General features: G+C 37.5%; 3 protein-coding genes across 3 annotated transcripts in view; 2 read left to right on the top strand and 1 right to left on the bottom strand.

Annotated features, from left to right (window-relative positions):
- Nucleotides 1–3831, top strand: part of LOC124453780 (dynein axonemal heavy chain 7-like) — a 67013-nt gene extending 63182 nt beyond the window's left edge. The window contains 5 exon segments of the mRNA XM_047004634.1: nucleotides 49–201; nucleotides 266–338; nucleotides 1517–1621; nucleotides 2735–2838; nucleotides 3289–3831. Of these exon segments, the coding sequence (XP_046860590.1) occupies nucleotides 49–201; nucleotides 266–338; nucleotides 1517–1621; nucleotides 2735–2838; nucleotides 3289–3495 (642 nt within the window). The 3' untranslated portion in view covers nucleotides 3496–3831.
- A 2375-nt stretch (nucleotides 3832–6206) lies between these two features.
- On the top strand, nucleotides 6207–12243 carry LOC124452421 (probable glycoprotein hormone G-protein coupled receptor). Its single transcript, XM_047002951.1, is given in 9 exon segments — nucleotides 6207–6415; nucleotides 6868–6939; nucleotides 7010–7075; nucleotides 7749–7820; nucleotides 8295–8366; nucleotides 8440–8508; nucleotides 9514–9956; nucleotides 9959–10477; nucleotides 10480–12243. Coding segments are annotated over 9 exon segments (1971 nt in total). The 5' UTR covers nucleotides 6207–6398; the 3' UTR covers nucleotides 11121–12243.
- Nucleotides 12244–13110: 867 nt separating this feature from the next.
- On the bottom strand, nucleotides 13111–14552 carry LOC124452420 (pituitary tumor-transforming gene 1 protein-interacting protein-like). The gene is made up of 2 exons (XM_047002950.1): nucleotides 14216–14552; nucleotides 13111–13743 (listed from the first exon to the last, which is right to left on the bottom strand). The coding sequence occupies exons 1-2, from the start codon at nucleotides 14385–14387 to the stop codon at nucleotides 13331–13333; spliced, it is 585 nt and encodes a 194-aa protein (XP_046858906.1). The 5' UTR covers nucleotides 14388–14552; the 3' UTR covers nucleotides 13111–13330.
- Nucleotides 14553–14661: the final 109 nt, after the last annotated feature.

Raw genomic sequence — 14661 nt, 5'->3', positions numbered from 1 at the left:
TTAGTCTTGTTGAAAATTCTTCCATCTCAATTCTCCGTTCGTTCCCAGGGTCTAGTGGTGATGTCGAGCGAACTGGAGGAAGTTGTTGACAGTATCTTAAAAGGACGTATCCCAAGTTTATGGATGAAACGATCATATCCCTCTTTGAAACCGCTGGGCAGTTATATCAGCGATCTTATCGCGAGGCTCAAGTTTTTGGAGGTATAATTATACATATATTGTGCACCCATTTAAACTGTTGGACTTAAATCGCGCGTATTTTTAGGACTGGTACGAGACGGAAGCTCCTTCCGTCTTCTGGATTTCAGGATTTTTCTTCACTCAAGCCTTTCTCACGGGTGAGTTTTTGTTTGTTTTAACGCTTGTTGAAAACATCTTCTTCCTTCAATCTTGTCTTCAGGTGATACCTTCATAGACCAGGCATTGGCAATTCCCACCTAAAAACAATATTTGCAAATTTAGGTTGAGAAAACTTTCGAGACCTGCTCTGAAAATGATTTCATGACTTTTTTAGCCACTTTTGATCGATCGCTCTTACGTTTTGTAGTTTTTACTTGTCATCGATTGCCGCACTAAAATGCAGTTGAAGTTACTTGTAGAAACTAGAAATTATATTTTTGTCGGCGGTGAAATTTATTTTTCATTGTTTCAAAAATTATTGCCGATCTATATTTAGAGGTATTGTGGAACTGAAAATTTCTTTAGGCTGCAGACACCCAAAACTTGACTGACTTTGAAATCGAGTGTACATCGTTGCATTAACTATACATTTACGTGTGATAAGTTGTACGATTGTGGTTTGTGAAGTACAATTCGCTCTTGAAACGATAAATTTAAAGAGCTATCCGCGAAGCTTCATTGCACGACTGTTCGCTTGAAGATGAAATGTTCAACGCGACGTTTCAGCTTTATACCAAATGTTGCAGAGATAGATCTACGATGGTTTTGTAGCGTGCCCATGTCAGAGTTTGTGTTTTTTTTGTTAAATATTGTTACTTTTTTATGATTGGTAGATTTTTGAGAATGCGCTCCATGAAACACTATTCGCAATTGCTTTTGCTTAATTGTTTGCTACATTGGGATCTCGTAGTAAAATCGGCACCCTTTCCTGCTCATCTTCTATAAATTCATTCCTGTAATGCTGTTGTTGTTTAGACAGTGTTTCGTATCCTTGATTAACTTTTATAAAATAACAGCAAATAACCCTTACGCTTATTCGTCTATTGCAGTGTTTTCATTAGCCTGTGCAAACCGATTTGAGCTAAACCAATCAAATCCATCAATCAATCGAAGAGAATTTGCAAATCAATTATGAGTACATGTTAAAGGCAAAATTAAAGCGTTTGTTTTAAATTTGTTTTGCGTTATTATTATTTCATGAAAGAAATAAAAAATGTTTTTCGTGTTTGTATTGGCTAATGCAAACCTCTGAGACGTTTGTGAGAACTCTCGAGCACGTTTTGAGCAAAAGTTCAATGTGCATGTGACTAATACATTCATCGATTGTTTTGTGCAGGTTCCAAGCAAAATTTTGCAAGAAAATACACAATTCCCATTGACCTTCTGACATTTGATTTTAAAGTTCTGGAAGATGGAGATTACCCCGTTCCTCCAGAAGACGGTAAGAGTCACACCTACCTTCTACAGTGTGTATTTTTTACAGGGTTGTACTTTCTAAAGGATGTAATTTATACAGGGTGGACTTTGTAAAGGTTACACTTTGTAAAAGGTGAACTTTCTAAAGGGTGGTCTTTCTAAAGGGTGGACTTTCTAAAAGGGTGATTTTCTAAAGGGTGGATTTTCTAAAGGGTGGTCTTTCTAAAAGGGTGACGTTTCTAAAGAGTAGACTTTCTAAAGGGTGGACTTTCTAAAGGATGACCTTTCTAAAGGTTACACTTTCTAAAAGGTGGACTTTCTAAAGGGTGGACTTTCTAAAGGGTGGACTTTCTAAAGGATGAACTTTCTAAAGGGTGGACTTTCTAAAGGATGAACTTTCTAAAGGTTAGACTTTCTAAAAGGTGGACTTTCTAAAGGGTGGACTTTCTAAAGGGTGGACTTTCTAAAGGATGAACTTTCTAAAGGGTGGACTTTCTAAAGGATGAACTTTCTAAAGGTTAGACTTTCTAAAAGGTGGACTTTCTAAAGGGTGGACTTTCTAAAGGGTGGACTTTCTAAAGGATGAACTTTCTAAAGGTTAGACTTTCTAAAAGGTGCACTTTCTAAAGGGTAGACTTTCTAAAGAGTGGTCTTTCTAAAGGATGGACTTTCTAAAGGGTGGACTTTCTAAAGGATGAACTTTCTAAAGGTTAGACTTTCTAAAAGGTGGACTTTCTAAAGGGTAGACTTTCTAAAGGGTGGACTTTCTAAAGGATGAACTTTCTAAAGGTTAGACTTTCTAAAAGGTGGACTTTCTAAAGGGTGGACTTTCTAAAGGGTGGACTTTCTAAAGGGTGGACTTTCTAAAGGATGAACTTTCTAAAGGTTAGACTTTCTAAAAAGTGGACTTTCTAAATGGTGGACTTTCTAAAGGGTGGACTTTCTAAAGGATGAACTTTCTAAAGGTTAGACTTTCTAAAAGGTGATCTTTCTAAAGGGTGGACTTTCTAAAAGGGGGACTTTCTAAAGGATGAACTTTCTACATGGTGCCTCCCCCCTGAGGGGATTCTGTGTACACAGAGTTAGCTATGAATACATTCTTTCCACTAACTGTTCTTTCGTTGGTTTATTTACTAAGGTGTCTATGTGAACGGTCTTTTTATGGAGGGAGCAAAATGGGACCGAGAAAACAAAGTTATTGGAGAATCCATTCCTAAAGTATTACATGACAAGATGCCTGTGGTATGTTGCATTTATTATTTATTATTTAACCTAGCTTTCCTTTTTATCTCTAACAACCTTAATGCTGAGATGGGTTAACTGTTGAGATGGGTTAACTGTTTATCCAAGCTTTCCTCTTTGTCACTAGCAACCTCAACACCAAGAATGGTTAACGACTGAAACTGTTTATTCTAACTTTCCTCTTTATCACGAACAACCCCAAAACCAAAATTGGTTAACTGTTGAAACTCTTTATCCTAGCTTTCGTCTTTATCATTAACAACCTCAACAACAAGAATGCTTAACTGTTGAAACTGTTTATCCTAGCTTTGTCTTTATCATTAACAACCTTTGAAACTGTTCATCGTAGTTTTCCTTTCTTTCAATAATCTTAACAGAAAGCATTTCCGAAATGGTCATGATCTTTGTTTTGAGATTTCACAATTCATTCACTTTCTATCATTTTACCAGATGTGGTTGATTCCTTGCAAGAAGGAGGACGTGTTGGAGAGGTTGCATTATCTATGTCCTGTGTATAAAACCAGCGAACGTCGTGGTACCTTATCGACGACTGGACATTCGACAAATTTTGTCATGAACATCCGCATTCCTTCTGACCAGCCGCAATCTCATTGGATCATGCGTGGCGTGGCGATGCTGTGTCAACTCAACAACTGAGATAAGATCCCGTCTCGATTCTTTTTCTTTGATTATTGTTGTATAAAACGATGTACATATTTTCATGAAGGAGTTTTTCTACCATGTTCCCCCCAACTTTGGCCTCAAACATTTGTGATTTTCGTCATTATGGAAATTTATTTAAACTTCATTTTGTAATATTTCCCGTATTTTAAAAAACTTTTTGACTGATTGTACTTTCGAAAGTTATTAAAAGTAAGCGAAATGTTGGTGCGTTTTGAAAAAATGCAAAGCGTCCAACCAATGGGGCCTTCCCCAGAACGAACATAGTTCATATGTTCAGTTGTGGCCAGACCCATTTCGTTTGAAAGTGAATTTGTTTTTATAAGTGATCAGTCGAGACAACTGAATATATGGATAACTCCCCCTCCAGCCTATCAACGCCACTGGGACGGCCTTGTCGATCGACTATTCGTACTTGAATGTCTTTGACCGTGCTTTCGTCTAGTATGGCGATCTCCCACAATGGTGTATAGCTACTTATATGGTTTCGTTTCAAAAGTTATATTTGAATGGAAAATGCTGAAGCACTCAACGGCTGCAGAGATTGACATTAAATTGTTTCTAGTTTTGAGAAAGAAATTCGTTTAATAACGTCCTCCGCTGGATTCTTTATTCTTAATCGATCGATGCAAAAAAGGGTAGGTTAGGGAACACGGGTGGTACACAGGGATAGGATAAAGTGATGAAAATGCTGATTTAGCGTTATTTTTGAAGAGCATGATAAATCTTATGGAAGCTTTCATAGAGGCAATTTTGTGCGAATTTCTCGATAACTTTAAAATAAACTTGGTGTCGCATTGTTGATATAAATAATTAACAATAAAATGGCAAAGCTGGTCTCCACTCATTTTACGAGGAAATTATATATTATGCTTAATTGGACTGATTGCTTTCATACAAACGCCTCCTCAGCTCAGTGATTTTATGACATTTCTTGCGTAGCTAAATAAAGGCGTTCTCGAATCAGCCGAGAAGAGTAGTTCGAGAGAAGAAAATGTTTGCTATGGTCTTACTTAGGAGTAAATATATTGCCTTAACATTTTGAATGAGAAAGCAAACGAAAGACCTATATCGCAGCAAGCAAGCATTGCTGCAAACTTGAGAAAGAATTGCATAGGGGCAAAAACTGAAGGAATTTTCTAGAATGTTGATCAGCGATAGAGACGTGTAGCTTGACCCGATACTGCTACTTAAAGCTTTATTGCTTTTCTTGACTTGCAAAAACGCATTAGAAAGCAGACATATTATACATTGCACAAAAAAACATTACGCGTTATGCATTGCACCTTCTCCATTGCAACTCGCAAAATCCAGGCATAGAACTACAGTATGTTACCAACGGTAAATTATCTTCTTCAGTGTACGGGGGCAGTTGCTTTCCAACTGCACAATGTTCCCATACTGTAGTCTTTATATATTTATAACTTTTCAATGTGAGCAATATAAAATATAGTACATTTAATACATTTGTTACACTTGGGGTAATTTTGCAGCCAAAAGCAAAATGTTGGCCGTAATACCGAGAACCTGCATTGCAAATTACACCGTCTGTCCATTCTGTTTTCTAAATGGCTGGTAGATAGCAGCAAGGTACCACAGAACAACGAAACATGAAACATGGACACAATCCAACACAAAAAATATCGCAATTCACAGAGGATGCACTTGAACAATACAGGAATAAAGGCATAAAAAATGACGATGGGGCGTAAGATGGAAAATCGAATGTTTTGTAATTAATATTAATTGTGTTTTTACACTTCAATTAAAACATGTTCCTAATTCTTGATGTGTTTTGTATTTATCATAACAATCTGTTCGTTGATTTACAACCTTACGTTTTTCTTTAGTCTTTACAATTCAGTTTTTTGAATGCGGCGTCGTGTAATTTGGGTGATTGTGTCGGTGGCGAAAGAGAAGCTTACGTTGAGAAGTGCGTTTCAAAGACTATCGTTCGATGTTATTTTGAAGAAAGTTATGCACAATTATTAGATAGAATTTACCAGCAATCAGAGTAATTCCAAAGTAAGAGGATGCCGATTTGAAATTGAAATCGCCATCATTAGCATTTCATCGTAAATTTTTTTAATTTTCACGTTGTGCTTTGAATGTTTTTCGAACAGATTACGAGTAAATCATTCCAGATGTAATGTGAAAACGATTGAAACGTGTTGTGGGAGAGAATTTATGAAAGATATTAAATCGTTGTTGACTGCGCCAGTACGTTCTTCAGTATTACTTGTGTACAGACTCGTCAAGTAATTGACAAGAAAAAGAACAAGAACAGAAATCATGTGGTAAAGTTCTCTCCGTTTTAATTCAAGTGCGCTTTCATAGATCTTAATGCGCAACTTGTCGAAACTTGTATCAAACTGTTTCTTTTTCTTTTAGGAGGTTGCTTCTCTTCTTTCTTACAATCTCTTGCGCACTTGGGCGCATGTTTCTAGAAAACGAATGTCCGGGAAAATGTTTTTGTGATGTAAAAGGAGATCTGGGCTCGAACTTGTCATCCGTCTATTTCGTTCGCTGCGATGGTCGACATTTGAAATCATTCCCACGAAATATTTCCGACAGAGTGACACATTTGTATGTATTTGTATACATAATTTATCCTTAGACAGCAAACTTCTCAAAAATGCTTCATTTCTCAGCGACATATAATTTGTTCCCTGTCGTTTCAGATCGTTAAGAAACAATTCCATTTCTTATTTGGAGCCCAGAGTTGTTAGTGGTCTTCCAAACTTGGTGCAGCTGTGTGTATCGTGTATAGTAATAGATCAATGCTCGGTTAATGAAGTTGCTAAAGTTGTATATTTTTTCCTAGGGATTTGACTGGAAACTTGCTTACGTACATCTCAAAAGATGGCCTTTCAAGACTGATGTTTCTTCGTGAGCTGTAATTATCTATTTTAAAGATCATCTGCTGGTTGCAAGATAGTCTTTATTTACTTGGGATAGTGATTTTCCAATCGTTTCATAAAGTTTATTACAAGCCAGAAAGTTATGATTTACAGTCGAAAATCGTTCGATTAAAGGGCCAATCTCCCCCCAGTAAAACTTAACTTTGTCTTTCGTTAAAAAACTTTTAATCGGCCAGCTAGAAAAGTAACTGAATGAGGCTTTTAGATATTCCATGCATCTGGCCTATTGTTGTCTGGAAATTGTTTAGCTTTAACGTACTTTCAATGTTGCTACGAAAAAAATTGCATTGAAATTCGATTAGTTAAATATTGCTGCAACTGAGCTATTGAACTTAGTTTTTTATTATTTCTCTCATATACTCATATATTTAACTCAAATTTAACCATCACTATCTGGTATTTATAAGGATAATCCTTCTCAATCTAGCATTCTCAAAGATAATCCAATTCAGACGATTGAATCAGGAGCGTTTGAAAATCTCACATCACTAAATATACTGTAAGTATTTAGTTTACGGATGTCATGTATAACTTTCCCATGAGTGGCAAAATTTCATCTTTCTTTTTAGAGATCTTAGCAAGACCCTCATCAAAACGTTTCCGAACTTTACCACTCGTTCGTCTATACGGCATTTGTAAGTCAAATGAACTTCATGATGATTTTCAGCTGCAATATACAAATAATCAATCACTTATTGTCAATATTTTTAGCTATGGCTTCTCATGAAAAAGTGCTTTACATTTCGCTGTGTGAACTGCTAATGAGCAGCTGACATTCAAAACACATCCTGCGTTCGAGCACTTCGCGAAATCAACTAGCCAACTTAACTACCTGATTCTCGCTTTAAATTTGCGACCAGATTTTTTTATGTCCCCCCATTTGTTTTTGAATTCGTATATTTTTATGGCTAATTTCCCTTTCTACCCATCTTTACAAATTATTTAAATACATACGTCACGTGCGTGTTGTCACGTGGTTGCTGTCACGTGCTTCTGTTCTGAGTTGCCTGTCAGCCTATGGCAAGCCATTTGTGAAAGGCTGTTTGCCCCTTCTTTTTTAACTCGCATGTGACAAGTTTGTAATATCTTAAAACCCCTTTGAGGCTTTCGTTAGCGGAAAGAGGCAAACAGAGCAATGCTGTTGGACAATGATGTAACAAGATGTCGTTTTCAGAAATATCAATATTTTGCTTTGAAAATGTTGTATTTTTGCATTTATTTACGTAACGTGTTTCCAAGCACCGCCTGCCGACGTATGGCGGATTCAAACACACTTGCAATATGTTATATGTGTATTTTGCTTTAAAGATATCTAGACTGGACCAACATTGAGGAGCTGAAAGCGAAGAGCTTGATATTTTGTCCGACATTGAAAAGCCTGTGAGTGCTTATTAATATTTCCGTATCTCTTGTTGTTACTCTGGCAAAATTTGGACATGAAAAATCTTTCCTGTTGATAACGTATGAAATACGACCAGACAACAAATATACAGGAGGAGGGTTGTCCTGACAACTAATATTCAGGGGGGTTGTTTTGACAACAAATATGCAGGGGGAGTGTCTTGACAACTAATATGCAGGGGGACTGTCTTGACAACTTCTATGCAGGGGTTGTTTTGACAACAAATATGCAGGGGGTTGTCTTGACAACTAATATGCAGGGGGGTTGTCTTGACAACTAAGATGCAGGGGGGGGACTGTCTTGACAAGAAAAACATGAAACATGGTTAAGTTTATTTTGAAGTTAGTTTAAGTTGACTACAACTTTCTGATAACGTCGGAGTATTTCTGCATTCATGTGAGTTCAATGTTACTTAGATATGTTTACATCTGTGGAGATATCTTCTCTTGTAGGCATCTTGAAGGCTCGCGAATCAAACAATTACACAGTGGAGTATTCCAATACACGAGAAACCTGAAGTTTTTGTAAGTCAGACGTATCACTTTATATGAGAAAATTACCTTACGCAATATTAAATCGTCTTTCGTTGTTTTCCAGGTTGATGCGAAATTCATCGTTGGAGTTTATAGAAGACGGAGCATTTGATGGTGTGCAACTGCGTGCATTGTAAGTTTTTAGTTCTGCCTTTATCTGTCTTGCTGTGTCACATGTCATCCATGCTTGCTTGCTTATCCACTTACAATGCTTCCCAGCATTAGGGCTGCAAAATGACCTGCTGTTCTACCCTCTGGAAATTTTTTACAAAATTTCTCGCAATGAATATTATTGCATATCGCGAGAAACCTTCTAACCTAATGTCAGTATTAGCCTTTATTTTATATACAATGACTGTGCTATCTCGATTGTGATTGGCCAAGGGCCTACAGATAATTCTTCATATTTTGCCTCCTACAAAATATTGAAAATTAAGTGCCATTTAATGCGGCAACTGTGAACACAAAAAATTGCATTGCTAAGTTTTGCTAGAGATTTACAAGAGTTCTACGAACTGTTTTATTGTAAAAAAAACACGAAAAGGGCTAAACTGTCATTAAGGAGAGTTTTCATCGAGTGTTTAGGGTAAAAGGACAACAGTCAACTCCAAAAATTCTTTTATGTCGAAACACAGAGAACTTTATGGCTTACGTACAAACTAGTTTAAAATTGTATAAGAAAACATTTATGAATTCGGCTTTCGCATAAATCTACAATAATTCAGACTTCGGTCAGAATAATTGTTGATATCATTGTTAACCTTTTCCACTAATTGCTAAATTATTCAGTCCAATATTTAGTACTATATATACATCATACTACATCATTATCCACATTTATTACTTTATGTACATCATACTACGTCATCATCAATATTTACTACTACATGTACATCATACTACATCATCATCAATATTTACTACGATATGTACATCATACTACATCATCATCCACATTTACTACTACATGTACATCATACTACATCATCATCCATATTTACTACTACATGTACATCATACTACATCATCATCCATACTTACTAATACATGTACATCGTACTACATTACATCATGCTCAATTGTTCATTACTATTCTTCCTACAAAACTCTGCTAATCTTCGTTGGTTTTATTCATTAGAGATCTGTGTGGGACGAATATTCGTTCAAATCCTATTCGAGGATTTCAGGATTCGGTACATTTGAGTGTTCACGACATTCACAGCCTGTGGCTCCTTCACGCTACTAAAGTTCTTCGTGTAAGAAAATTCTTACAATCATATCGCTTTCACTGCAAGTACATCAGTGATGGTTTCGTTGATAGAAATAGTCGTTTTGCGAAGGGCACGCGAAAGAAAGAGAAGGTTAACAAATCCATTTTGAATGAAACGTATAAGTCTACTTTATCGTTACTTCTACGATCCATAAAGAACCTACTCAGTCGTATGAAATCCTCATCGCATGTAAGGCTAGCAAAGAGGAAGAGAATTCTTTCGTTGATGAAGTCCTGTTTCAGCTATACATATGATGATTCCATTTTTTTTGGTTGTGAAAATTCCTTGTTTTTGTTTTCGTTGAATCCTTGTCGCCCTCGGTATTTCCTGACGTGAGAATTTCACTATGGCAACGCGTTTTTGAATGTCAAGTGGAGGAGGAATCGCTGAAGCCATGTGATGATTTTCTTCATCCTCAAGTGATTCAAGTAGGCAGGTGGTTTATCGCAATCTTTGCTACCATAGGAAACCTTGTCGCTTTACTAGTGATGTTATTGAGTCGTCGTAAGGTCAGCAATCGCAAGCTATTGATGTGCAGTCTTACCCTCTCGAGTCTTTGCCTCGGTGTTTATTATCTTATACTGGCTTCTGTCGACGTCCACACTACTGGAGAATACGGTCACTACTCACTCAAATGGCGACATAGCTTTACATGCAAAATGAGCGGTTTTTTGGCCGTGTTCTCCACGGAATTATCCGTACTAACGCTGGATATATTAACCATGGAACGATATTATACCATATCTTTTCCTCTGCGATCCCAAAAATGGTTGACAATTAAACAGACGACGGCATTTCTGGCAATAAGTCTCCTAGCCTCGCTCGTCTTTGCCACCTTCCGCTGACCGGTGTAAGTTCGTACACCGAGGTCTCGTATTGTTTACCGTTTGACGTCAGCAGTCTACTTTCCAAAAGTTATGTGACTTTCCTTCTGATTTTCAACAGCGTTTCTATGTTCGGCATTGTTTTTGCATATGCGAGAATATACGCAAATATTAATCGCGCACAAGCGGGTTCTTCGAATTTCCATATCGCGAAAAAAATGACAGTTATCGTGCTGATAAACTTCTCTTGTTGGACTCCCATTGCTGTCTTTTCACTTCTCGCCATTTACGGTAATCCACTAGTCGATATTAGAACATCAAATATCCTATTGCTCTTCATCTATCCGATCAATGCAATAACAAATCCATTTTTGTATTACATCATTACGCGTCAATTCTATCAAGATCTGAAGGTGGCGAAGGGATATTGTTTTAGAGCGTTGTGTTGCTCGAATTCGGAGCTCGTTGGATGGGAAAGACCTAGTTCTTTTCGAGCTAGTCTTTCGAGAACGACGACAATGTCGTCTTCACGGACTTCTGAAAATAACAAGCGTTTGCACTCGAGTAAAGAAGCCTTTGGAAGGTGCGGAAACACGGATACACAATGGGATAAAAGGAACATTTCGAGGTCGGGTGCCACTGAAGTATGACGAAGACATCTGCATCAAATATTTATGTTGTTAAACAAAGGGGAATGTTTTAGTAGGAAAAACATGGTCTACATTTTGTTCCCAGCAAAATTAAGTAAGAAAAGCTGTAGTTTATATCATCCATCTTGATAGGAAGAACAAACTTATCACACAGCCCTGATACTGTACCACAATCATTCATCATGATAAGAAGAACAAACCTATAACCTAGGCCAGATACTGAACTACAATCATCCTTCTTGATAAGAAGAACAAATTTATCAGACAGGCCAGATACTGAACTACAATCATTCATCATGATAAGAAGAACAAACTTAACACCCAGGCCAGATACTGAACCACAATCATTCATCATGGTAAGAAAGACAAAGATCTCGTTTTATGTATGAGAAATATATTCGATTTTCATTGCATAGTTTGACCTGCATGTTTCAAACGTTGAGCTTCAAATGAGCCGAATGCAAAAGCAAAAGCGAATACCGTATGTGGCTATGTTTAATAGTGATGACTATCATCCGCAGCAAAGATTAATTTACTGAACGGAACAGCATGACTTACCGATGCAAAGCTGTAACTAAAGCAAGAGAAAGATCCACTTCTTAATATGTGTTCTGCCACTGTGTAACTTCAAATGCTTTGGCACTTTGCCCCGTTGTTACCTCATTAAATGAAGCATTAAACTGTGTTTCCGATGAGTTGCTAGATGTTTTTGACTGCCTGTATAGTCAAAAGGGTGTAGCAGTCTCAATGGTCTCCCAGTCTCTGGAACTTTCCTTTTTTACAACGCGCATGTGCAACTCAGCGGTGCTGCCTCACAATGTTTTCTCGTGGTCTGAGTAGTCTTCGTTCTTACTGGCTGTCGCTTCTTCACTGTAACACTAATGGGAGCGAATCATTCACTACTTGAAGAATGGAAATCATCAAGATGGTTTGACAAAAAATCAGCAAATAGGTGGTTCGTCGCCAAACGAAAAATACTATGTGGATTTATATAGAGTGAAAATATTTATCGTGAATTATTTAATTATCGTAGTAAAATAATAAAATATAAAACAATTTAAAATTGCCTTGCAACAACTAACAACAATGTGTAAAGCCACGAAATAAAGATAAAGACTATATACATAAATAGTGACATCTGACACTGGGGGACGGGTGAGGCCAGCAACCAATGTGCTCAGTAGTCCCCAGTTACGGTGCATGCGCACATAATCAAAGGGACAACTCAGACTGGGGGACTGTACAGACCGTGACACCATGATACTTATGCCGTCGAATATGAATACAACATGACAAGCGTACGAGCTGGAGAAGCTCCCTCCCCCCGGAAGAAATCAAAAACTTTGCAAAATTGCGTCAAAATTGCCAAGGATATCGGGAAAGTCTTTGTATAGATAACTAAATATGGCGTGTAGACTTGAAAATTTTCGAAGTAGCTAGGATGTTCATTGCGTGCCAATATGTTCATTAGTTCCACTTTGTGAAAATAGCAGCAAGTCACGAATGTGAGTTTCTAATTTATTATTACACGGAAGTTTCAGCAGGTAACGATGCGTTGCTTTTAGTTGTCGTTATGTTGACCAAACAAAAAGATAGGTGTGCTTGGGAAACTCTTGCCAGAAATTGGGAGGAGTCTATTTTGCTGGTGAAGCTAATGTCATGGATATGAAAACTTTACAACATTGATGGTTTCAAAAACTTAGTGCAAAAAGTCTTTTACTGATTATTTTTGCTGTTTTTTTTACTATATTTCTTCTTGATTAAAAGTGTCCTCAAAATGGGGTATATGGTGATTTCCAACTTCTGGAAATCAAAAATTTCCGGTGTTGTATATGCGCTCAAGCAACTGTACCATTTCCAAATCAATGGCTTATGGCACGAAAGAAAGGGTGTCACTTTACTTGGACAATTGATTTGAAATACAACCTTCCTGAGATTATCATTCGGAACTGCCTATCCTCCCCCCCCGGACGCCCAAGACAACATGGAATTCTTCGCAAACAATTTACATTTAATAAACAGGTTATTTCATATGATCATCTTGTAGCATAACGTTAAAAATAGCGTTAAGTCACACGCTGTAGACCATTTCCATCATGAAATTGTATAAAATGCTACGACAATCAAAGCTGCAGGATGTTTTATGATTTCTTGTCACTCAAAGATTTAACTGGAAATGGTTCAGCTGATTTCCTTCACGAAGAGAAGCATCAACGATCAAGCTGATACTTCTTTTTAAGCTCTTCTGTTCTAGATCCTGACGGTTTGATCTTCTTCGACATTAACGGCGTCCGCTTTCGTTTCTTCTTCTTTTCGTCTGTGTTTACTGGTTCATAATCGTTATTACGTTTCACCTTGCATAAGAAAATGTACATTACCAGCAAAATAACAACAAGCAGAAGAAATACTGCAGAACAGAGTAGGACATAGATCAAAATCTCTTCTTTTATCGGCTTATCGCAATCCCCGTAATACCAGTCGTCATCTTTGCACGTCTTCCGTCTTTCTCGCAATTTCACAGGTTTGCAGGATTTCTCCGAGAAACACCAAGCACAGTGCTTGTTGTGAGAGCAATTTTCACAAGACGATCCATAGTAATCACACGATACTGTTGGCGGGCGAGCTGAATAGAAATTAACACAAACGTTACTGTCGTACGATGACTATAAACATATATGCTTAAGCCAAACTACGCGTATCCTAGTCGTCAGAAACCGTGTTAAAGTGGCCATGATTTGGATGCATCGAAAATTTAATGTAACATAACATAAGTCGATAAAGCCTAAAACTGTCAAAGAATGTTCTCAGTTAAATGAACATGTGCAAGACGACGCTAACAATTCGTATATAACAAGCACTTCATCAAGTAGCTGTACAAATTTTCATGTAAATGTAGAGAAACCGTTGGCAACATACTTCATTAACGTGCTAGCGGCGATAATGCCTGCTTTAATTTGATCTGCGAACGTTGACATTCAATTCAAACAGTGTTATTTTTCGATTCGTTGATCACGAAGTGCTTTATTTTTATATATCTGAGCGTCTCGTTTATTACCCCACGCTTGTGCTTGTATTACGAGGTGTTTAAATCATACCTGTGCTATTCTTCGAAACAGTCGATTGTAGAGCCTCTGTGGATGTATTCTGCAGTGTATTAACGCCAAGAATCGTCCCCCATAACAGTAAAATTGCGAAGATCTTACTAGATGAGGGAATGACATGGCGAGACATTGTCATTGAGTATGGCATCCTTTCGCATTCCATCATGTTTTTGGTATCGTATTACACTTTCCCAATCTCCCAATGCCGTGTACTGTTTATTTGTGAACTTCCAATCCGTCAATGTCGACAGGAATATCACTGTTACAGTCTCATTACGGATTTTCGATATCTAAGGAGTCGAGTGCTACGACTATGAACGTATGTAAATTCCCCATCGAGATAAGCATATATCACTGCTGTTTCTGCATCACTGGGGCATGGCTAATTTTCAAAGCACGACCCTCGAGGAGCGCAAAGATCTTTCTGTTCCATTGTGAAC

This window comes from Xenia sp. Carnegie-2017, unplaced genomic scaffold (genome assembly GCF_021976095.1).
Source record: "Xenia sp. Carnegie-2017 unplaced genomic scaffold, XeniaSp_v1 HiC_scaffold_25, whole genome shotgun sequence".
Classification (NCBI taxonomy): domain Eukaryota; kingdom Metazoa; phylum Cnidaria; class Anthozoa; order Malacalcyonacea; family Xeniidae; genus Xenia; species Xenia sp. Carnegie-2017.
This window is presented reverse-complemented; position numbering and strand designations above follow the sequence as displayed.

Coding starts and splice junctions, on each gene's coding strand:
- LOC124452420 (XM_047002950.1), bottom strand. CDS start 14,387: ATGATGGAATGCGAAAGGATGCCATACTCAATGACAATGTCTCGCCAT. Junction 13,744..14,215: donor TGTTTCGAAGAATAGCACAG/GTATGATTTAAA, acceptor ATTTCTATTCAG/CTCGCCCGCCAACAGTATCG.